Source organism: Molossus molossus, unplaced genomic scaffold (genome assembly GCF_014108415.1).
Source record: "Molossus molossus isolate mMolMol1 unplaced genomic scaffold, mMolMol1.p scaffold_m16_p_5, whole genome shotgun sequence".
Taxonomy (NCBI): Eukaryota; Metazoa; Chordata; class Mammalia; order Chiroptera; family Molossidae; genus Molossus; species Molossus molossus.
In genome coordinates, this window is record NW_023425388.1 from 85896686 (window position 1) to 85922089 (window position 25404).

At 36.8% G+C, this 25404-nt stretch overlaps 1 protein-coding gene across 1 annotated transcript in view; it reads left to right on the plus strand.

Moving 5' to 3' along the window:
- The window catches only part of ADGRG7 (adhesion G protein-coupled receptor G7), a 126552-nt gene that overhangs the window by 84670 nt on the left and 16478 nt on the right, over positions 1-25404 (plus strand). Inside the window, exons 9-13 of the mRNA XM_036242269.1 lie at positions 8898-9061; positions 9636-9791; positions 12043-12155; positions 18397-18737; positions 20128-20218. Coding sequence (XP_036098162.1) covers positions 8898-9061; positions 9636-9791; positions 12043-12155; positions 18397-18737; positions 20128-20218 — 865 coding nt within the window. The remainder of the gene's footprint in view (positions 1-8897; positions 9062-9635; positions 9792-12042; positions 12156-18396; positions 18738-20127; positions 20219-25404) is intronic.

Genomic DNA, 25404 nt, shown 5'->3' on the forward strand with positions numbered 1-25404 from the left:
ATTCTTTCTGATTGGTATTTCAGGGTTCTTAGGATATATTCCTAGAAGTGAGATAACTGGATCAAATGGCAGTTCAATTTTTAATTTTTTGAGGAAACACCATATTGTTTTCCATAGTGGCTACACCAGTCTGCATTCCTACCAGCAGTGTACTAGAGTCCCCTTTTCTCCACACCCTCACCAGTACATGTTGTTTGATGAGTTGTTGATGGCAGCCATTATGGGAGGTGAGAAGTGATAACTTATAGTCATTTTAATTTACATCTCTCTGATGATTAGTGAGTTTGAGCATTTTTTCATATGTCTCTTGGACACTTGTCTGTCCTTTTTGGAGAGGTGTCTATTTAGGTCCTCTGCTCATTTTTTAATTAGATTCTTTGTCTTCATTTTGTCGAGTGGTATGAATACTCTATATACTTTGGAAATTAGCCCCATATCTGATGTATCACTAGCAATTATACTCTCCTATATAGTGGGTTCCCTTTCCATTTTGATGGTTGTTTCTTTTGCTGTGCAGAAGCTATTTAGTTTGATGTAGTGCCATGTATGAATTTTTTCCTTTTTTTCTCTTGCGTTAGGCATTGTGTCAATGAAAATTTTGCTGCATGCGATGTCAGAAATTTTGTTGCCTACATTTTCTTCTAGGATTTTTATGGATTCACTAGTCACATTTAAGTCTAGTATTCATTTTGAGTTTATTCTTGTGTATGGTGTAAATTGGTCATCTAGCTTCATTTATTTTGCATGTAGCGGTCCAATTTTTTCACCACCATTTATTAAAAAGGCTGTCTTAACTCCATTGTATGCTCTTGCCTCCTTTGTCAAATATTAATTGAGCATAATGTCTTGGGTCCATTTCTGGGTTCTCTATTCCGTTCTTTTGATCTATATGCCTGTTCTGTGCCACTACCAGACTGTTTTGATTACTAACGCTTTATAGTATAACCTGATATCTGGTATTATGATCTCTCCTACTTTGTTCTTCTTTTTCAACATTGCTGTGGCTATTCAGGGTCTTTTTTGGTTCCATATGTACTTTTGAAGTATTTGTTCTAGTTCTGTGAAATATATCATTGGTATTTTGATGGGGATTGCATTGAATCTATAGATTGCTTTGGGTTTATGGACATTTTAATGATATTAATTCTTCCAAACCATGAACAAGGTATATACCTCCACTTGTTTATATTTTCCTCTATTTTTTTCTCAATGTCCTGTAGTTTTCTGAGAACAAGTTTTTTACTTTGTTGGTTAAGTTTTCCTAGATATCTTAGTTTTTTGCTGCAAGGGTAACTGGGATTGTCTTTTTAGTTTCTCTTTCTATGAGTTCATCATTGGTGTATAAGAATGCTGTCAATTTTTTCATGTTAATTTTGTATCCTGCTACTTTGCCAAATTCATTTATTAGCTCTAGTAGATTTTTGATGGAGTCTTGAGGGTTTTCTAAGTATAATATCATGTCATCTGCAAGTAATAACAGTTTCACCTCCTCCTTTCCAATTTGGTCCCTTTAATTTTTCCTTCTTATCTAATTGCTCTGGCTAAGCCTTTCAGTACTATATTAAATAAGAGTGGTGAAAGTGGGCATCCCTGTCTTGTTCCTATTCTTAAGAGAAATGCTTTTAGTTGTTGGCTGTAGGTTTTTCATATATGACCTTTATTATGTTGAGATATGTTCCCTCTACTCCCATGTTGTCAAATGCTTTTTCTGCATCTATTGATATGATCATATGGTTTTTATCTTTCATGTTGTCTATGTAGTGTATCACATTTATTGACTTGCAAATATTGTACCAGCCTTGCATGTTTTGGGATGATCTCACTCAGTCATGGAGAATAATTTTTTTTTTTTTTTTTTTTTTTAATCCTCATCTGAGGACATTTTTCCATTTTTTGTACAGACAGAGTAGGAGGGAGAGGGGAGAGAGAGGAAGAGAGAGAGAGGGAAACATCGATGTGAAAGGGACACATCGAGTGGCTGCCACCCGCACGACCAACCAGGGCCGGGGACAAACTGCAACCGAGGTACGTGCCCTTAGCGGGAACCGAACCCAGGTCTTTCCGGACCGCAGGTGGACGCTCTAACCGCTGAGCCAAACAGGCCAGGGCGAGAATAATTTTTTTGATATATTGTTGGATCTGATTCGCTAATATTTTGTTAAGGATTTTGGCATCTGTATTCATCAGGGATATTGGCCTGTAGTTTTCTTTCTTTGTAGTGTCTATCCAGTTTTGGAATTAAGATTATGCTGGCCTCAAAAAATGAGTTTGGAAGTGTTCTGTCTTCTTGGATTTTTTGGAATAGTTTGAGGAGAATGGGTATAAGATCTTTGAATGTTCAGTAAAATTCTCCTATGAAGCCATCCAGGCCTGGGCTTTGTTTGCTGTGAGTTTCTTTCTCTCTCTTTATTAAAACTTATCTTTATTATTGAATGTATTATAGATGTCCCCTGTTTTTTCCCCCATTGACCCCCTCCTCCCCAATTCTGCCCCCCCCCCTTCTCACACTATTGTCTGTGTCCATTGGTTATGCATATATGCATAGAAGATCTTTGGTTTATCTCTTCCCACTCTCCGTCCCCCATTCCCTTTGATGTTCTTCAGTCTAACAACCAATTTGTGCTTCTTAATTTCTTCATCTTTTTCACCCATCCTCCCAGCCCCTCCAGTCTGGCAACCAACAAAATATTCTCTGTATCTCTGTTTTGCTTGCTCATTTTGTTTGTAGATGCAATTATTAATAGATATGTATTAATTGCCATTTTATTGTTCATATTTTTATTCTTCTTCTGCTTCAAGAAGATCCTTCAACATTTCATATAATACTGGTTTGGTGGTGATGAACTCCTTTAGCTTTTTCTTGTCTGGGAAACTCTTTATATGACCATTGATTCTAAATGATAGCTTTGCAGGATAAAGTAATCTTAGTTGTAGGTCTTTGCTTTTCATCACTTTGAATATTTCTTGCCACTCCCTTCTGGCCTGCAAAGTTTCTTTTGAGAAATCAATGGATAGTCTTATGGGAGCTCCTTTGTAGGTAACAAACTGCTTTTCTCTTGCTGCTTTTAAGATTCTCTCTTTGTCTTGAATCTTTTGCATTTTGATGATGAGGTGTCTTGGTGTGGACCTTTTTGGGTTCAGCTTCTTTGGGACTCTCTCTGCTTCCTGGTCCTATATGTCTGTTTCCTTCATCAAGTTACGAAAGTTTCTGTCAATATTTTTTCAAATAAATTTTCAATTTCTTGCTCTCTCTCCTCTTCTGGCACCCCCATGATGTGAATGTGGAATGCTTGAAGTTGTCCCAGAGGCTTCTTACACTATCCTAATTTTTTGGGGATTCTTTTTTTCTTTTGCTGTTTTGATTGGGTGTTTTTTTCTTTCTTATATTCCAAATCGATGGTTTGCTTTTTGGCTTCACCTACTCTATTGATTTCCTATAAATTATTCTTTGTTTCAATCAGTGAAACCTTCATTTCTGACTGGTCTTTTTTTTATGTTGTTGATGTTCTCATTACGTTCCTTGGAATTGTCCTTAAGTTTCTTGAAGTTCTCACTAAATCCTTGAAAGTTCTCACTAAGTTATTTTGAGTACCCTTATAACCAGTGTTTTGAACTCTGCATCTGATTGATTACTTATCTCCATTTTGTTTAGTTCTTTTCCTGAAGTTTTCTTCTGTTCTTTCATTTAGGACATGTTTCTTTGTCTCCTCATTTTGACTGGTTCCCTGTGTTTGTTTCTATGTATTAGGTAGATTTGCTATATTTTCTAGGCTTCATAGGGTGGCCTATTGTTGTAGATGTCCTGCATGATTCAGTGGCACAGCCTCTCTGATCACTCTAGCTGAGCCCTTGAGGTGCACCCCTAGTGTGGACTATTCACCCTTATGTTTTAATTGAGTCTTGATTGCTGTTGGCACATCAGTGGAAGGGATTTACTCAGGCTGATCAGCTGCAAGAACTGTCTGTGCCCACTGACCACTGGCTTCTGACTACCTTAGATGATCAGCTGTGTAGGAACCCACCACACAGAGCAAGACTTACTTCAGCAGGGCTCTTGCACTCACTAAGTCTACTCCTTGATTGTGTCACTGTTCAAGGTGGTTGGGTGGTGGTGCTTTGATGTGGTTCAAAGTTGTACACTGGCTGTGCTGGCTCTGGGGCAAGGTCAGCCATTGCCTGTGTTCTCATTGGGGCCACCAGGCATAAGCTACAAAGTGGTCTGAAGATGGCTGCTTCTTGTGCTGGGCTTGTAAGTACCCAAGCAAAGTCGAGCTGTGAACCAAAGCTGGCTGCTTCTAGTGCCAGGCCTGGGGCCACTTAATAAGAGGTATGGGTATCTCTGAGACCAATGTTGCTTATGTGAGAGATTTTAGGAAACTCTGAAGGAGGATCCAAGACAGGCCAATCCTGTGGTAAAGCCACTGAAAGCAGCTTGTGTGGCCTGAAAGTTGAGTGGGGCAGGGACTCAGGGAATCATCAGGGTGGGGCAAACTGTGTAAACCAGGTTGCTGGAATACCATATATGATGCCAATCTACTGGCCTTGTTAAGGAATGGCTTGCCAAAGGAACAATAGCCTCTGACAGCAAGTCTGTCCAGGAGAAAGCTGCCCATCCAGGTCTCGCTCCAATGCCAAATAACTAAGTTCTTCCACATATGTCTCTGGTGCCTCCCCTGTGCTAGAGCCTGGAGGGTGCATGTCCCTGTAAGTCCTTTAAGAGGAACTGCCTGGGGCTCCAGTAGCCTCAGCCTCAGTCCTGTTGCTTTTACAACCAGAAGTGATGGGAACTTTCTTCCTGGCACTAGAACCCTGAGCTGGGTGCCTGGTGTGGGATGAGGACCCCTTACTCCTCAAGGAGAACCTTCAAAGCTGAGGTATCCCTTCTGATTTTTATCCACCACACGTGGTTGTGGGACCAGCCTGTACTCACCTCTGCCCCTCCTACCAGTCTCGATGTGGCGTCTTCTTTGATTTCGTAGTTGTAGGACTTTCTTCTTTTTTTAATGAATTTTTATTTATTTTTTTGTTACAGATATTTTACCTTTTTACCCCATTGGCACCCCCCACCCTACCCCCCCTCCACCCTGTCCCCGGCTTAGTTGTCCATGTCCATTGGTCATGCATACATGCATATAAGTTCTGTGGTTTATCTCTTCCCACCCCCCACCCCCCATCCCCTCTTCTGAGGGATGTTAGTCTGTGCCCTACTTCCATGTGTCTGGGTTGTAGGACTTTCATTCAGCTTGATTTTAGGCAGTTCTGAATGATGGTTGTTCTGTAGTTTAGTTGTAATTTTGATGTGATTGTGAGAGGAGGTGATACCATGTTTACCTACACTGCCATCCTAACCTGAAGTCTGCTGGGAGTTTCTTGATTACATTTTCAATTTTCTTAGTTGTTATTGGTCTGTTCAACTTTTCTATCTCTTCCTGGTTCAGTTTTGAAATATTGTGTGTTTCTAGAAATTTGTCCATTTCACCTAGATTGTCTAATTTGTTGGTGTATATTTGTTCATAGAATTTTTTTAATGATCATTTGTATTTCTGTGTGTCAGTTGTTACTTCTTCTCTCATTTCTGATTTTGTTTTCTAAGGTCCTCTCTTTTTGTTTCCTAATGAGTCTGGCTAAGGGTCCATCAATCTTGCTTATCTTTTCAAAGAACCAGCTCTTTGTTTCATTGATCTTTTGAATTGTTTTTTTAGTTTCTATGTCATTTATTTCTGCTCTGACCTTTGCTATTTCTTTCCTTCTACTTGCTCTGGGTTTTTCTTTTAGTTTACTTTCTAAATCTTAAGTTGTAGGGTTAGAAAGTCAATTAGAAAATTTTCTTGTTTCCTGAGGTAGGCCTGTGGTGCTATGAACTTCCCTCTCAGAACTGTTTTGCTGTGTTCCATAGATTTTGTGTTGTGTGTTCATTTTCATTGGTTTCTAGGAAGTTTTTAATTTCTTCCTTGATCTACTTGGTAACCCATTCATTGTTTAAGAACATGCTATTTAGCCTCCATGTGTTTAAATTCTTTGAGTGTTTTTATTGTAATTGATTTCTAGTTTCATGCCATTGTGATCTGAGAAGATGCTTGAAATAATTTCAATCTTCTTGAACTTGTAGAGACTTAGTTTGTGTCCTAACATGTGGTCTATTTTTGAGAATGTTCCATGTGCACTTAAGAAGAATATAAATTCTGCAGATTCGGAGTGTAGTTCTCTGTAGATATCTATTAAATCCATTTGATCTAGTGCTTCATTTAGAGTCTCTGTTTCCTTGTTAATTTTTTGTCTAGAGGATCTATCGAGTGATGTCAGTGGGGTGTTGAAGTCTCCTCTTATGATTGTATTGCTGTTCATTTCTCCTTTGAAGTCCTCTAGAAGCTTTTTAATGTATTTTGGTGCTCCTATGTTAGGTGCATACATGTTTACGAAGATTATACATATATATTTTTAAATTTATCTTCAGATAGAGCGGGAGGGAGAGAGGAAGGGAGAGAGAGAGAAACATTGAAGTGGGAGAGACATATCAAGTGGTTGGCACCTACACGACCCCAACTGGGGCCAGGGACAAACTGCAACCAAGGTATGCACCCTTACCGGGAACCGAATCCATGACCCTCTGGTCCACGGGCCGATGCTCTAACCGCTGAGCCAAACCGGCCAGGGCTACCAAGATTATATACGCCTGTTGGATAGATCCTTTTAATATTATGTAGTGAACTTCTTTGTCTCTAGCTATTGCCTTCATTTTGGGTCAATGCTCAACCACTGAGCCACACTGGCCAGGCTATTGCCTTCATTTTGAAGTCTATTTTGTTGGATATGAGTATTGTTACCCTAGCTTTATTTTCCTTTTTTTTTGCTTGAAAAAATTTTTTTCCTATCCCTCCAATTTCAACCTATGTGAGTCTTTTGTTGTGACGTGGGTCTTTTGTAAACATATATATATGAATAAGTCATGCTTTCTTATCCTTTCAGCTACTCTGTGTCTTTTGATCTGGGGATTTAATCCATTTATGTTTAATGTTATTATTGATATGTACTTTTTCATTGCTATTTTTGTTTATTATGGTTATATTTCTCTTCCTAGTTCTTCTACTTATTATAGCAGTCCTTTTAACATTTCTTGGAATGCTGGTTTGGTGCCAATATATTCTCTTGGGAAACTGTTTATTTCACCTTCTATTTTGAATGATAGCCTTGCTGGATAGAGTAGTCTTGGATTCAGATCCTTGTTTTTCATGACCTTGATTACTTCATGCCATTCCCTTCTGGCCTGTAGTGTTCCTGTCAAGAAGTCAGCTGAGGGCCTTATGGGGGTTCCTTTGTAGGTTACCTGTTGCTTATTTCTTGCTGCCTTTAGGATTCTCTTTGTCTTTAATTTTTGGCGTTTTAATTATTATGTGTCTTGGTATGGGCCTGTTTGGGTTCTTCTTACTTGGGGCTCTCTGTGCTTCTCAGACTTGTATGCCTTTTTCCTACACCAAGCGAGGGAAGTTTTCTGTCACTATTTCTTCAAATATATTCTCTAACCCTTATTCATTTTATTCTTCTTCTGGGACTCCTATGATGCAAATATTATTATGTTTTATGTTGTCTCACAGTTCTCTTAGGCTGTCTTCCTGTTTTTTAAATGTTTTTTCTTTTTGGTTTTTTGTTTGAGTGATTTCTTCTACCCTGTCTCTAATTCACTGATCTGGTCCTCAGCTTCCTCTACTCTGCTGGTTATTTCTTCCAATGTGTTCTTTATTTCTGCTATGTCATTCTTCATTTCCACTTGGTTGGTTTTCAGTGTTTCTATATTATTTTTACTCATGCTTTTGAGGTACCTCATGATTATTACTCTGAACTCTCCCTCTGATATTGTGCTTAATTCTATGTCTTGTTTCTTTTGCAGAATTATCTGTCTCTTTCATTTTGGATTTGTTTCTTTGCTTCCCCTTTTTGGCTGTCTCAGTGAGTTTGGGAACCTGTGAGGGAGTGATTTAGTGTATCATGCTAAGTGAAATAAACCAGTCAGAGAAAGCTAAATACCATATGATCTCACTTATATGTGGAATCTAATGAACAAAATGAACTAACAGGCAAAATAGAGACAGACTCATAGGGAGCAGGCTAACAGCTGTTGGGAGAGGGGACTGGGTGAAGTGGGGATGAATTGAGCAAAAAAGGGGAAAAAAGAGTAAGAACTCATTGACACAGACAACAATGTGGTGACTGCAGGGGGTCAGGGATGGGTGGAGGTAGGAGAGGGTATAGGGGAGATAAATGGTGATGGAAAAAAAATAAAAGAAGGGAATAAAAGATCAATATTTACCAAGTATATGATCATTTAACGAAGAAAAAAGAGATGATGGAAAGAATCTGCGGCCATTGAAAGAGTCTGATATGAACAACTTGAGCTCCTGGCTCTGTGACTTAATAGAATGGTCCTTGCTCAGTCCCTTTGAAAAAGACAGACCTCACAGAACACTTCGGTAGGCACAGCTGTTTTTATATTCACCATTTGCTCTTTCTTGTCCCATGTCTTATCAGTGGGGCAAGCAAATAGGCTTGACCTGCCTGCAGTCATGTTCACTCTGTCTTGCTGTATAGAAAGCAAGATGTTTACTTTATAAATGAGTACTTTGCAATACCTCCTTGAGGTGGATTAGGCAGGAATTAATGTTCCTACTGAGAAGATAAGGGTTCCGAACCTCAGGCAAAAAATTTAATGTGGGTGGAATAGCCAACCACAGATTATATATGTTAATTATGTTGTTTTATTAAGTGAAGTTTCAGCCAGCAAATCATTTTTACTGTATTTTACTCAAATATTAAGCAACTACTCTGTTTAACAATGACATGAGACTTTCTTGTTTGTTCTATGGTTCACTTATTGATTTTCATGTCTTTTTTTCACCTCACAGTTAATGCCAGGTCATGTGGCTTTGTAGTGTATCAAAACAGCAAGCTTTTCCAATCAAAACTTTTTACACCTACATCAAGTATTTCTCAAAAAATTATCTCAGGCAAAACTAATAGCGCTGGAAATGATCAGAGTGCTTCTGTTAAAATGGTCTTTCATCCACAGGTGAGTTTTCCCACTAACAAGTTAAAAATTAAGACTCAGTGGTTAGAGTGTCGGCCCACAGACCAGAGAATCCTGGGTTCGGTTCCCACTAAGGGCATGTACCTCGGTTGCAGTTTGTTCCCTGCCCCGGTTGGGGTTGTGTGGGTGGAGACCGCTCAATGTGTCTCTCTCACGTGGATGTTTCTCTCTCTCTTTTCCTCCCTCTCTCCCTCCCACTCTATCTGAAGACATGCAAAAATGTCTTTGGTGGGGATAAAAGAAAACCAAATTGAGTCAATATTTTTAGTACAAAAGCAGGAACAGTTTGGGCAAAAGCTATAGAAAAATCTCTCTGAAAGTTTTTTTGAAAGTGTTCATTTAAATCTTCCACCGCTCATATTTTTTTTGACAGACTAGCTAAATGCAAAATGGGCTAATTTGAAATCTATATCCTCCTCCCGCTCAATCTGTCATGAAGATGTTAGGCTTCCTACATATCTAACTGATTTCTCATATGGTTATCTACCCTTTTTTATTTTTTTCTACCCAACTAAGCATTAAAAAAAACAGTTGCAATTGTCTTATCAATTCACAGTACGACAAAAAAGAATATGAGTTAAATTCCTTTGCCTGTGTCTATTGGAATTTTTCAAAGAACGATTGGGATACAAATGGCTGTTCCAAAGTTGGAGAAAATAATGGATTCCTGCACTGCCACTGCAACCACACTACCAACTTTGCTGTGTTAATGGTGAGGATGTACCCACTAATTTCTTTTCAGACAAGAATTTTCCTTACACACAATTCTGGTATGTGCTAATCGGAGATAAGTTTGGGGTTTAGTTTACTCAAATCAGATTAAATAGAAAAAAAGGAATGGAATTATAAAAGTAAAAGGAAAGTGGTGGTCAAGGCAAGTAAAAGAGAGGGTTTTTGTGTTGGTTTTTTTTTTTCAAATAGGTCTCAGGATAGATGAGTTCAGCAATGTGCATTTATTCATGAGAAGGGAGCCCGTGTACAAAAGAGTTGCTGACAGATTGCATTAAAATAACTTGCATGTTCTAAAGCATGAAGTTGTTATGGCCAGAGGTAAGGCTGTAGAGCTGTGTGTTGGGGACAGGTTCAATACACACGTGAGTATAGGTGGGCAGTTTAAATCAGTTACCCCAAGCTTTTTCCATGTGATCATCTAAGTTACTAAGTTTATGCTAGAAGATATAAGAAGAAAATCTCTTGGATTCATTCAATTTGTCCCGTAGTTCCTTTATGTATTCTTAAATCTTTTAACTCCAAAGCTACCTTGCGCAAGTAACTGATAATACTTGACTCTGGTGTACAGCTTTATTTCACCTCTGAAAGTTCATGGGCTGACCCTTTTAAGAAGAGGAGCTTCTATTTATTCTATTTCCAGAAACTTATAATTTTGGTGACACCAAAATGTTAGTGTATCTACTCAATGAAATGTTTTCATATGCCATGAAATAGGTGGCTTGCCCTTATTGCAGGGCTATTAATACTGTGAATCTCCCAAACAGAATTGGATGTTTTCTTTCCCTTGTAGCCATATTTGGGAAGCCAGTGGAGGTAGAACATAATGAGATAATAGAGCCCATCAAATTAGAGATCATTGCTTTTACAATCTTTTTGAGATAACTATAGTTTTCTTATTTTAATGGTAAAATCTTAGTTGATTTTGATTACTTTCTAACTTGTTTTATACAGAGATCTGCTTTCTCAATCAGAACATAATAAAGATAAAATAAATGTTAACTTTTCTGATAGCTCAGACTGCTATGCATAGTAAATGATACAGAGGACATTGTCATAGTTATTTTTTCCTTTTTTTGAGGTCAGGCTTTTAGCTATTTCTAATCACTAATATCTGAATCTCTCTCAATGACTACCTACTCACATTTACAAAACAAGAGCAGGTAGTCTCTGAGTGAATTGATTATTTCTATGATCTGAAGATCTATGTATTCTATGATTCTTGGTTATCATAAAATTTTTGTTTTATTATTATTTAAAATAAAGTTTATTTTATTTTTATTTCTACAAAAGAAATACATTCTCATTGCATGAAGCATGAAAGTTTATCTACTGAACACAAATATACTGATATGGCAAAATTTAATGAGATCTTAAATAGCAACTTGAGAATAATTTTAGTATGTTAAAAATCCTTATATATTTGTGCAAAAGATATAGATAATATTTGTAAGCACATAAAAAAAAAAGGCCCCACTGGAGAAGAGATAGGATTTTGAGAGCTAGGGTATGATATGGGGTAGCTGACCATAAAGAGAAACATGCTTTTAGAATTATGTTTCCATATTACTCTCATGTTTTATAGATAAACATGTATGGCTTTTTAAATAGTAACAATGGAAAAAAATTAGAAAGTACAGACAAGCAAGAATAATTATATATATTCTACCCACCCAGTGACCACTATTTTTATGTCTCTAGGTTTCTAACAATATATACTTACATGAAATATACATGATATATACTAAAATACTGGGATAGATAGAGAGATATATTATACAAAAATTAGACCTTTAAGAAATGATAGGATCATATGAACATCTTTCCATATTCTTAAAAATATTTCTCCATCTTTATTTTTGGGTCATCAGCTTAGATATGTTGATTTCCCCTTGGATTATAGTTACACATAAAATTATTGTAATGAATAAATGAAGCAACTCTAGCCAATTTAGATCTAATCCAAAAAACTATGATTTTAGACATTGAGGAACAGTGTATATGTTTCTCCTAACTAAATTAGTTCAATAACTTGTCAAACCCTAATTTGTGTAAAGTGCTTAGCATTAAGGGGTTAATTTATTTAGTTTTAAAATATATCAACAGTTATAAAAAGGGAGACCTATGTGGCATCTTCCTGGTTGTTTTGACCAATGAAACTTTTTACGATGTTGACTTTCATAGACATTTCATTAATGGTTATTTAAAAATATTAGTCTTGTTTTCTTTTCCAGAGTCTCAAAAAGAACTATAACTATCCTAAACCACTAGATGAATTATCCACCTTTGGATGTGCCCTGTCCATTACTGGTCTGGCTCTCACAATTATATTTCAGATTGTCACCAGGTAAGAATGGAGGTGGGCTCTTCTCATTAGAGAAATTGGTATCTTTTTTATTTCCTCTGAGCAGATATATTGTCATCAGAATATACTTTCTGAAAACTAGAAGGGAAATCAGATTTAGTTCAACACATTCATTTTTACAGAAGACACTCAGGCCTAGAGAAGCTAAGAAATACACACAAATAAGTATATGATTACAAACTGTGGTAAGTGCCTTGAAAGAAAATTACATACCATGTAATTACAAGTTTGTCATGTAAAATTAACATGCTACAGTTCCTTTGTGTTGAATAGAACCATAATTTTACATTTTCATTTGTAAAAGAAAAAAATATTGCTAAGCAGCAACGTTTTTGAAAATAAAAGTAATTTTAAAATATATTACATTTTCAAATGGCAAAACTTTTTAAAGCTTTTGAATTGTATATTTTAAGAAATCTAATTAAAAATTACAAATAAGTATATATTTCTCTCTATCTTGGCCCCCTCACTCAAGCTCCAGTTTTGTACAACACTAGTTATTTTTTGTTAAGTGCTACATTTTTAACAATTTGGAAATGTAGGCTTGCTCATTTTAAATTTTCTTCTTTTTTTTAATCCTCACTGGAGGATATTTTTGCATTTATCTTCAGATAGAGCAGAAGGGAGAGAGTGGGGAAGCGAGAGAGAGAAATATCGATGTGAGAGTGACACATCGAGTGGCTGCCACCCATGCAACCCCAACCGGGGCCAGGGACAAACTGCAACCAAGGTACATGCCCTTAGCAGGAACCAAACTAGGGACTCTGGTCTGTGGGTCGATGCTCTCTCTAACTGCTGAGCCAAACCAACCAGAGCAGCTTGCTCATTTTTAGTTTACTTTGTAGTATCTGTTTTCCCCATCAGCATGAAATAGATGAGAACAGTGATCTCAGATTGTGTTGTTGCTGCTGTTTGTTTTGTTTTCATCAACATATTCCCAAGGCTGACCAAAATACCTAGCTCATAGTAGAGGAATATCTGTGGAATAAATCGGTCTAGTGTGCATTCCTACCTGCCTCTCCTCTCACATTCAACATATCTTGAATTCATCTTTCCTTCAGAATTATTTCTCTCTACTAAATTCCTTCAAAACTGTTTTCTCAGATTTGTAGATTTAAAATTATTTATTTACTTATTTATTTTAATCCTCACCTGAAGATATGTTATTTATTTATTTATTTATTTATTTATTTATTTATTTATTTATTTATTTATTCATTTTGAGAGAGAAACATTGATCATTTGCTTCCTATAAGAGCCCTGACCTGGGATCGGACCCACAACGTTTTTGGTGCATGGGATGATGCTCCAACCAACTCAGCCACCGGTTGGGGCTATAATTTTTTTATTTTAAAGGTATTGCTGTTTAAAATTTTTTCTGAAGCTTTATTTAAAAGAAAAACCTACAGAAAAGTTGAAAGAGAACATTGAACACCTATATACCCTTCGCCTACATTCACCAATGATTAATATTTCACTCTATCTGTTTTTCTATTTTTTTCCCCCTGAAATTCTGAAAGTAAATTGTAGGCATTGTGACTATCACCTCTGAATTCTTTGAGCACATATCTCTTGAGAACAAGGACACTCTCCCATATGGTATAATACTGTTAATCTCACTCAGGAAATTTAACGTTAATATACTGTTATTGTGTTAATATACAATCCATATTCAAATCTCTTCCAGTTATCCCAGTAATGCCTTTTATAGCTGGTTTTCCCCTCAATTGATTTAGTTGTCATGTCTGTTTAGTCTCCTTTAGCTTAGAATAATTCCTCTGCTTTTTTTTTTTAATTCTCACTCAAGAATATGTTTATTGATTTGAGGGGGGTGGAGAAGGAGAGAGAGAGAGACAGACAGACAGACAGACAGAGAGATGCATCGTTTGCCTCCCATATGCACCCAGACCAGAGATCAAGCCTTTTTGGTGTATGGGATGACACTCCAACCAACTAGGGCTAATTCATATGCTTTTTTAGTTTGTTTTGGACTTTCATGACATTAACACTTTTGAAGTATTCAGGTCAGTTATTTTGTGGGCGGTAGAATATTGTAGAATTTAGGATTTGTCTGAAATTTCCCTCATGATTAGATACAGATTAAATATTTTTTATGAGAATACTAAATCATTGTCTTTCATTTTGACACAGCAAGAAATACATGATGTCAGTGTGTCCCATTATTGGTTAAGTTTGATTCCTTGTTTAAAGTGGTGTCTGCAAGATTTTTCACTGTAAATATTCATTTTGTCCCTTTGTAAATAATTGGTAATCCATGGGGTGATACTTTGAGACTGTTTGACTATCCTGTTCCCCAACTTTCACTTAATGATTTTGGTATCCACTGATGATCCTTACTGGAATATATTATAACATTGGTGGTTGAAAATAATAATTTTCTAACCTATCATTTTATAATTAATTACTATATTTCTTTGTAAAAAGTGTACTCTGTGCCCTGGCTGATGTGGCTCAGTTGGTTGAGCATGGTCCCATGCACCAAGAGGTCGCTGATTTGATTCCCGGTCAGGGCATATGCCCAGGGCTCCATCCCCAGTAGGGGGAGTGCAGGAGGCAGCCAATTGATGTTCCACCTTCATTGATGTTTCTCTTCCTCTCTCTTTAAAAAAGCCAATAAAAACATATTTTTAAAAATGTACTCTTCGATGTAACCAGAAGGAGTCCTTTCATGTTGTTTGGCCACGTTCCAAAGGCACATCCATCACTTTATCTGCCCCATACTTGGAATCAACTATCTTCCCAATGAGCCAGAATTCTTTTTGGTTTCTCTTTTTTATCTTTCAACTCAATGAGTCTCTTGCCATTCACTTAAAATTTTTATATTGAGTGCTTACTATGGTCCATATGAATGGGACAGGTGAGCTCCCATTTCTCATGGTATTTATCTTCTCAGGGGGAAGACAAATGTTATACAAATATATACAGAAATAAATATATAATTACAAATGTGGTGAGTGCCTTGAAGGAAAATTACATGCCTTGTAATTACAAGTTGGTCATACAAAAAGAAGTGGCTCTTATATTTGTCTTTTTATTTGTATTTTTACCAACACCACCCGGGGACAAACACCAATTTGACACCATGGAAATAACTGTGGTAGTAGGATAACTAGTTTATTTGCGTAAAATCTCACTCCTTTGAATTGTGGTCAGATCTTTTTTTTTTTTTCATCTTCTATCAATGCATTTCTTTGCACAGTTGTGCTGCCATAGATATCACTAAAAACTCATCAGAAAAGAGAAACAAAAATAAAAACAAAATTGATTTAAAAATTCTGAATCAAATAGTTTTCTTTGTTCATGGGCAGGTTACCATATAAAAATAATATGTATATTCTTATCATGTATAATATATATTACATATTTGTGTGCATATACAATAATGCACAGAATATAGTAGTATACAGAAGAGCCATGCTATTTGAAAAGAGGGTATTCTCCTGTGGATTATAATTTATGTTTGAAATTGGAGAAAAGTTAGAAAGTAACTTTATTTTATATGAAAGGATTCTTGCCCTGGCTGGTTTGGCTCAGCAGTTAGAGCGTCAGCCCGTGGACCAAAGAGTCGTGGGTTCAATTCTGATCAAGGGCATGTACCTCGGTTTCAGTTTGTCCCTGACCCTGGTCCAGGTCATGTGGGAGGCAACCAGTCGATATGTCCATCTTACATGGATGTTTCTCTCTCTCTCTCTCTCTCTCCCACTTTATCTGACAATAAATAGAAAAATATCCTCAGGTGAGGATTAAACATAAATAAATAAAAGGATTCTTTTGAGTATTTTTTGCAGTTCTCAACTAAATCTCAACTAAAATGTTAAGAGGCCGGACACAGTTCTGTTTATATTTTTATTCAGTGACAAAGAAATATCATGATGGAATATTATAAAATCATAAGGTATATATAATCAGCAAATAGACATCAAATTCTAGACATTAAAAATAGAGGGGCAGCCCAGCCAGTGTGGCTCAGTGGTTGAGTGTCAACCCGTGCACCAAGAGGTTGCTTGTTCGATTCAGGTCAGGGCACATGCCCAGGTTGCAGGCCTGATACCCAGTGGGGGGCATGCAGGAGGCGGCCAATCAATGTTCTCTCTCATCGATGTTTCTCTCTCTCTCTCCCTCTCCCTTCTTTTCTCTCTTTAAAATCAATAAAGAAATAAAATTTTTTTTAAACAAAACAGAAACAGGGGGGCACTTGACGATGTTAGAATTTCAAGCACTGTAGTAAACTTAGGGAAATAGTAATTCCAAGAGTCCTTGTAGTCTGAAAAGTCTGGAAGGGTTTAAATGGTAGTGAGTGAAGATTTTATAACTTTTATTAATATAAGACTGCATACCACACTCTTCAGAGAACTGTTATATCATTAGAGGGGATTTAAAGATGTATCTGCCTTTAAACATTAAGGAAAACAATACATGCACAGTAAAAAGAATCTAAGACGTCACATTTGAAAATAACTTTATTAAAGGCAACCTTGAATTCTCTGCCAATCTCAAAGTACACACATGGGCCACTGCAGGTCTCACACTCTCCCTCTCTCTTTTTGATCCCCAACTCTTTATCTCATCTCACTGACTTCTGAAGACTACTGTTAAACAATGCCGGCCTGTAGACAAAATAAGAAAAAGCTTTCCTAGAAAAATCTTAGGTAAATATGAGAAGAAGGAAAAACCAGTTTTAGAGAGCACTTAGTTCTACATCCAGAATTATTTCTTCCAATGAAGGGACAGTCCTTGGGCACGTTTGACATCAAAAGGCCCATTCGGAACATCTTGACCATTTGACTATCGGCAAGCATTTCGCAAAGTATGGTCTTTGGAACTCTAGTCCTTGGGAGATACTCCACAGAAAAAGGGCTCTGAGATGTTTTACAGAAAAGGCGTGCAATATTTTTTTGAGTATAAGTCATTTACAGGGATAGTAATCGTCATTCTATTCAAATTATGGAGAATATTATTAGTAGCAGTAGGCTGTTAAACAAATTTTAAATATTTTTACTTGGTTAAAATGTTTACTCTTTAAATGTAATGTAAGCTAAACCTTGTAACATTTTGTTAGTTTAAAACATTTTGTTAGTTTAAAGGTAATAAGTTTAATATTACTTAAAATAATATAGTTAAAATTATGTTTGGTTTTAGTCTTTTAAAATGTATACATACCTTTTAAAATAAGATACTTTTAAAAACTCAAGAGACTTCTAATGTGCAATAGTTTTCTATTTTGAAAATTTGAAAAATCCTTTTAGAACCTTTCTATAGATAGCCTTTGTATGTCCTTAAAAATCTAGAGAAGTTATGGTCTAAAGCAGTATAAAAACTGCTTGAAAACTTAGATAATAACAATTTATTATCTCTAATGATGCTGTGGCTTAACTGGGCTCAGCAGGACAGTTCCTCCAAAGGTCTCAATTAGAGTCTGCCATGAGACTGCAGTCACATGGTGGCTGGCATTGGAGTTACCTGGAGGCTTAGCTGAGATGCTGGAACAGCCAGGTCTTTCCACAGAGTCTCAGAGCATTTCCATGAGGTTCTTTTGCAGGGTAGCTAGAATTTTATGTGGTAGCTCAGAACTCTCAGGAGCACAAAAGGAAAGCTTGTTATGACTTTCATGTGTCCTGACACTTTTGCCTTTCTCCTTCATAAAAGATAAAAATGATATGTTATGAAGCATTGATATAAAGATGAATATATTAATATTATGTCTAATTTTTTCTTTGACATAAAAGTTCATTTTTTTGGTTTGTTTTTGTTTTGGATTGAAAAGGAGTTGAAACATTGCTGTGGGCCATAAAAGTATTGTGGGCCCTAAGCACTACTGAATCTAATAGGTAAGTTTGCTCTAGCTTCCAGGCCTTCTACTGCATTCTATTAATGAAAACAAGTTACATTGCAGGGTGTAAGTACTGGAAAGTAGAATGCATTAGGGGCCATCTCCGGAGAATAGCTATCACCTTTGATTAGAACACAGTTTCAAGAAAAGATGTATCAACGTGTTTTCTCTAACTTACTTGTGGAAATGAGATAAGAAGGGTGTATGATTCTCTGGTGTAGTTGGGAAGGTAGATTTACCAGGTGGCCCATTGGGCTATGAGCTGGATTTACATTGGATTAATAATATTCCTTTGTTCCCTCACAATTTCACTTGAATTTATGTTTTGCAGTTATTTTGTTTGTTTAATTATGTTTACTTATTTATTTTCAGGAAAGTCAGAAAAACCTCAGTAACCTGGGTGTTGGTCAGTCTGTGCACATCAATGTTGATTTTCAACCTCCTCTTTGTGTTTGGAATTGAAAACTCCAATGGGAAGTCAAAGACAAGTGATACTAATGATACTAATTCTAAAGAAAATACAATTCCCACGCGTGGCATTTTAAAGGTTTCAAATCTCAGGTGCACGGTTATTGCTGCCTTGCTGCATTATTTTCTGTTAGTGACCTTTACCTGGACTGGACTCAGTGCTGCACAGCTCTACTTCCTTCTAATTAGGACCATGAAGCCTCTTCCTCAACGTTTCATTCTTTACATCCTTCTGATTGGATGGGGTAAGTGTTTGCTTCTCTATTTACTCTGGAATTTAATTTTGTTGAAATTGTTTAATTTATTATTTATTCATTTGCAACCACTCTTTTGTTTAAAAAATATATTGGGGTGACATTGGTTACACAGGTTTCAGGTGTACAATTCTATAATACATCATCTGTATATTGTATTGTGTGTTTACCACCCAAAGTCAAGTCTTCTTCTATCACTATTCATCACCCCTATATCCCTTTCTATCCCCTTCTACCTTCCTTCCCCTCTGGTAATCACCATACTGTTGTCTATGAGTTGTTTGTTGTTGTTTTCCCTTAAATCCTTCACCTTTTTCACCCGGGCTTGAAACCCCTCTTCCCTCTGACAGCTGTCAGCTTGTTCTCCATCAATGAGTCTATTTCTAGTTTGTTTGTTAGTTTTGTTTGTTACATTTCACATATGAGTGAAATCATATGGTACTTATCTTTCTCTATTGGTTTATTTCACTTAACATAATGCTCTCCAGGTCCATCCATGATGTTGCAAAGGGTAAGATTTCCTTCTTTTTTACAGCCAAGTAGTATTCTATTGTGTTGATGTACCACTGCTTTTTTATCCACTCATCTACTGATGAGCACCTGGGCTGCTTCCATACCTTGGCTATTGTAAACAATGCTGCAATGAACATAGGGGTGCATATATTTCTTCAAATTAGTGTTTCAGGTTTCTTCAGATATATTCCCAGAAGTGGAATTGCTAGGTCATAAGGCAGTTCCATTTTTAATTTTTTGAGGTAACTCCATACTGCTTTTCACAGTGATTGTACCAATCTATATTTCCACCAACAGTGCATGAAGGTTCCCTTTTCTCCAGGTCCTCGCCAACACTGGTTGTTGACTTATTGATGATAGTCATTCTGACAGGTGTGAGGTAATATCTCATGTGGTTTTCAATTGCATTTCTCTGATGGAAATAATTTAATTTAAACAAATGCTTATTGATGGCCTAACCATACCAGGCCTTGAGGTAGGGGAGACGGAAGATTCAGAATTCAGTAAAAGTGCCTTCCACCTCACAGTTCACACTCCCGTGGAGGTAGATGGATCCAGGCAGCTCTACTAAGTATGTCATAAGCTAACTTCAAGGTGTTCATTTCCTTCAATTAATTTGATTTGAGATTTAGACCATAAAATAGCTTTCTAGCTACTTTAAAAAAATGTCTTAATAAAGAAAATTAGAGTAACTTTTTCAGAGAAATAATTTGAAAACTGTTGACCTACATCTATAGGATCATGTAGTCAATGTCTATAGTAGAAAGAACAATACATCCTGAATAGGGTCAAATGTATAATTCATTCATGGTCTTTTATAATTAATAAATTATAAATTATTAATTCTGTGCCTTTCTTTATCACCTAGGAGTCCCGGCTGTTGTGGTGACTATGACAGTGGGAATTATCTTTTCTCAGAATCCTTCACAATGGGAGTTAAACTACCGGCAAGAAGAAATGTGAGTTTACGTGTTTTAACATGTCCATTTCTTTGATATAGGAGTGTAACTATTCAGTGATGTTGAGTACAAGTACATATACATCTCACTTTATAATTGTCACATTCTAAGTGGGCATTTCAAATTCTCAAAGAACACGTGATATTTTTAATATGGTGATGTAAAAATTTCCTATGATAAATCCTTTTGGTAAACAAAGTTTACCTTCTAAATTTATAAATTTGAACTTTCTTATGTTACATTGAATTGTTTATTAAGTCTGAAAAACTTTAGGGCAAAATAGGTGTGATCCTTAGTAATGTCTAATCTCAGACAATAGGAACAACAATAATAGTAATACCTGCTCAGGGGTTACTGTGAGTGATCAAACAAATATGAAAACATTTCATAAATTGAAGAAAACTATCCATGCGTATGAGCCAATTTTATGTTTATATGATTATTATGAATATTTCATGATGGTATTTTTTTAAAAATCTTTTTTTCTTTATTGATTTTAGAGGGAGGGGAAGAGAGATAGAGACTTCAGTGAGAGAGAACATCGATTGGCTGACTCCTGCATGCCTCCCACTGGGGATCTGGCCCACAACCTGGGGATGTGCCCTTACTGGGAATCAAACCGGTGACCTCTTGGTTCATGGGTCGATGCTCAACAACTGAGTCACACCAGCTGGGCTCATGATGAGTTTTGCACATAACAAATTCTCCCTATGATTCCAGCATGAATAACTAACTAACTGTTAATAATGGAAGTACCTGACTATATGGTGTTTGCTTTTTATGTGGGGAAGAAGAGAAGGCTGAGCTGAACTTTTTCCTGTATTTCTGCTATGGAACAACTGCTCTTTAATTGAGCCTCTCTTCTTATTTTATATTCCATCATGCTTATCCCCAGATTTCTCCTTAAGACCCAGACTAACTCAAATCAAAATAAAACTTTTGGAAATGTTCAATACACCCAAGGAAAGGCTATGGTGTTAGGGTGCTTACCTACTTCCTGGGCTAACCATGCCCAGCTGTAGAATAGGAGGCTACCTGCTTGATATGGTTTTAGGAGCCAAATGCTTCAGGTACTATTTTATCTGTTTAATTAGGGTTAATTATTTTTTAATGAGTTTTAAATTTTGAGTTCCACAATTAGAGATTGAGATAAGAAGCAAATTTCTCATGGGAGCGGTAACTCATTTCAAATTGCATTTTTAATTTCCTACCCTAAGCCAGGCACAGGGCTAGACCTACACCTATAAAAGCCTTAAGGAGAAAGAAAACTACTGTCTTAAATTTATTCACCCTGAGTTATAAATAATTGAGAGCAGATTCTTTCCTGATTCTTTCCCGAGTAGTATTGGATGTTAGGGAAGACACTAGGCGACTGATAATAAGAGAACTTGGGAAGAGAAGACAGGATGCATAACATTTGCCTCATCTTCTCTCCCATGGCATTAAGGGACATATGCACAGTCATCAAGGGACACATTTCTTCAGGATTTATTTAGAAAGAGGAGGGACTGTTTAGTTTTCCTCCCAGAAATTGAGCCTTAATATCCTATGCTCTCCCCTACTAGTCCCTACACTGCCGGTGATACCTGAAACCCCTAACCCAGTTCCTCTGATGTACTGCTCTCTTTGCAAGAAGGACCCAATTAAGGGATAAGTGCAGGGCAGGCCACATTGCTCGTTAATGCACTATCCCCCAATTCTCTGTGCCACTATCATATAGGCTGTTTTCAGACTTTCCTGAAGGGTTAAGGTAATCATGAGAAATCATAATGTATGAAGGAGGAAATTATTTAACTGTATGCTGTATATACGAAAGCTGTCTTCATGGTGTGCTCCATGGCAAAATCACCAAGCAGTTAAACACTTCATCTGAGGTTGATTTATGCTCTCCAGACCTCAGGTCCATGGCTGGCAGTTCATCCTCGACTGTGTGACTCTCCAGTCTCCACTCTGTAATCTTGCTCCCTACCTCCAAGGTTAGTCTCACTGTAGGATCCATCTGTCTCCTCAGCAGTCTGTTTATAACAATCTGAGTTTAATTAAGGATAACAAAGGGAGAGGCCATCATGAGAACAAATTTAGCATGATTATCTCTCCAAGTAATACAAAGGACAGAAGGGTAAGGAGGAGTCCCTTCCTGGTGTGCACTTCCTAATGACAACGGGTATCCAAGCCTATTTCCTTTACAGGTCTCCACATCGGTGTGAGGTAACTTAGGACTCTTACAAACATTTGTACACACACACATATGTCTATAGTACAAGTAGTACTTTTTAGAAATTTATTGTCTAAAGTTTAAACGACTCAAGACTCATACAGGTAGGATAAATACTTGTCTATTTGTTTCATAATCTGCAAGTCTCCTTTATCCAATAGAGCTGGATTGTACATTTTCTTTCTTGATTTTTTCCTCCCCTTTAAACTGTGTTTCTTTAGGCTTCCTGGATGAGAAATGTGTTCGTCGATTTAATTTCAAACTTTTGATGGTCACTTGCTCAGTCAGCAAAGAAGCTTCTAGAGATTTGAAAGGACTTCCCATCAGGGTTTCAGTAATTCTTAGCCAAGTGCCCTCATTTCTTCTGTGTAAGGATTTGTGAGATGGAGGATGACAGGAGAGTTTTTCTCCAGTTACAGAGGGAAGCCAGGAGTCCTAAAGATAAACCTTCTCACTCTCGTCATTTTATTTAAGGATAGACCATTCTGTGCATTCATGAGTTGGAGGCACTTCTTTTCAATTTTGAATTCATTACAGAGACTTGAACATCATTCCAGTTTTCTTGTAGATTATTCAGATTAGAAATATAATTTGTAATGATTAATTATTATAACAACAGTCCAAAGCAAAACAATTTAGAAACCCTTTAACATGTATAATAATGGTCTTTTATCTACAGGAAAAGAAAACATATATTAATTGAATGCCAAATATGTGCCACGGCTTCTCACATTAATACCCTAATGACTACTTGACACCTCCACTTGATGTCTAATAAGACATCTTCTGGTCTTCCCTCCCAAACCTGCTCTTCTCATCATCTTCCCTATTTCAGTTAATGATAATTCCATTCTTCCAGGTACTCAGGCCAAAGACTTTGGAGTCATCCTTAATTCTGCATTTCATAACCAATCTATCAATAAGATAAATCATGTTGCTTTACTTATAAATATATCTGGAACCAAACTATTTCTCTTTTTTTTTCTTTTTTAATTGAATGTATTGAGGTGACATTGGTTAATAAAATTATGTAGGTTTCAGATATACAGTTCTATAATACATCCTCTGTATATTGCATTTTGTGTTCACCACCCCAAGTCAAGTCCCTTTCCATCACCATTTATCCACTCTATATCCTCTTCTACCTCCCCCACCTTCTTCCCCCCATGCTGTTATCTGAGTCTATAAGGTTTATTTTGCTTAATCCCTTCACCTTTTTCACCCAGCTCCACAACCCCAGTCCTCTCTGACAGCTTTTGCTCTGTTTTCTATCTATGAGTCTGTTTCTATTTTTGTTTGCTAGTTTATTTTATTCACTAGATTCCACATATAAGTGAAGTCATATGGTATTATCTTTCTCTGACTGGTTTATGTCACTAAGCATAATGCTCTCCAGATTCATCCAGGCTATCTTAAAGGGTAAGATTTTCTTCTTTTTTATGGCTGAGTAGAATTCCATTGTGTAAATGTACCACAGCTTTTTATTCACTCGTCTACTGATAGGCACTTGGGCTGCTTCCAATTCTTGGCTATTGTAAATAACACTGCAGTGAATATAGAGCTGCACATATTATTTCAAATTAATTGGAACCAGACTATTTCTCAACACCTATTCTCCTGGTCCAAGCCACCAGATTTTTGCAATAAACTCCTAGCGGATTTCCTACTTTTGCATGTGTCTTTCTCTTATCTTTACATCTAGCTAGAGTAATACTTTTAAAATCCAACACATTACATCAAGTTTCACTTTCTTTCAAAGAGTGCACACCTATAAAACCCTGACATAATTTACATCTTTTCCTAATCCCATCTACTTACTCTGTTCTAGTCACTCTAGCCTCTTTGCTGTTTCACAAGCTCTCAACTCAAGGTCTTTGCATTTGCTGTTTCCTCTGCCTATAATTCCCTTCCCCTTTGTCTACTTCAGATCTTCGTTAAAATATCACTCCTCCCCCCACAAGGTTTTTCATGACCACTGTATTAAAATGACCACCCCCGCATACACACAGTAATACCTACCCTCATTACCTGCTTTATTTTTCTTCACAACACTTGTCAGCATCTGACACAGTGTATATTATATTTATTTGTTAGTTTTACTGACTTCTTTGTGCTAGAATAAATTCACTAAAGAAGGGATTTGGGATTTTTGTCTACTGCTAATATCTTGATGTCTATCACGGTGTTTGGCACATAGCATACTCTGTAAATACTGATTAGATGAATGAATTAATTTTTACAACAGTGCCAGGAAATGATTGCTACACCTCACAGATGAGAAGGAAACACCACCAAACTACCACCATAGATAGCAACAACAAAACAAAACAAAAACAAAGACTAATACAATGAGGTTAAATGACCACTCAAATATTTTTAAACATTAAACCTTAAAAATGCCAATTTATAAGAGACTGTTTAAATAACTTATGATATAACAAAATAATGGAATAATATATAGCTCTAAAAAATAATGAGGACAGTCTTTATATTCTGATATAGAATGCTATCCAAGATATGTTGTTAAGTAAAGCGTGGGCATATCATGTTATTTGTTTAAACATCAGGAAAAATATATATAAATTTGTTGTTGTATGCATAGTCTACATCTGGAAGAATACACAAGAATTGATTACTACTGGAGATGGAAACCAGGTGATCATGGATAATTGTAGGAAGGCATCTTGTCTCTCTATAAATATTTGCACCATTTAAATTTTGAGCCATCTAGATGTACTATATAATCAAGAATAAAATAAAGCCCTGGCCGGTTTGGCTCAGTGGTTAGAGCGTCGACCTGCAGTCCTGAGAGACCCGGGTTCGGTTCCCGCTAAGGGCACGTACTTCGGTTGCAGTTTGTCCCCGGCCCTGGTCGGTCGTGCGGGTGGCAGCCACTCGATGTGTTCCTTTCACATCGATATTTCTCTATCTCTCTCTGTTCCTCTCTCTCCCTCCCACTCTACCTGAACAA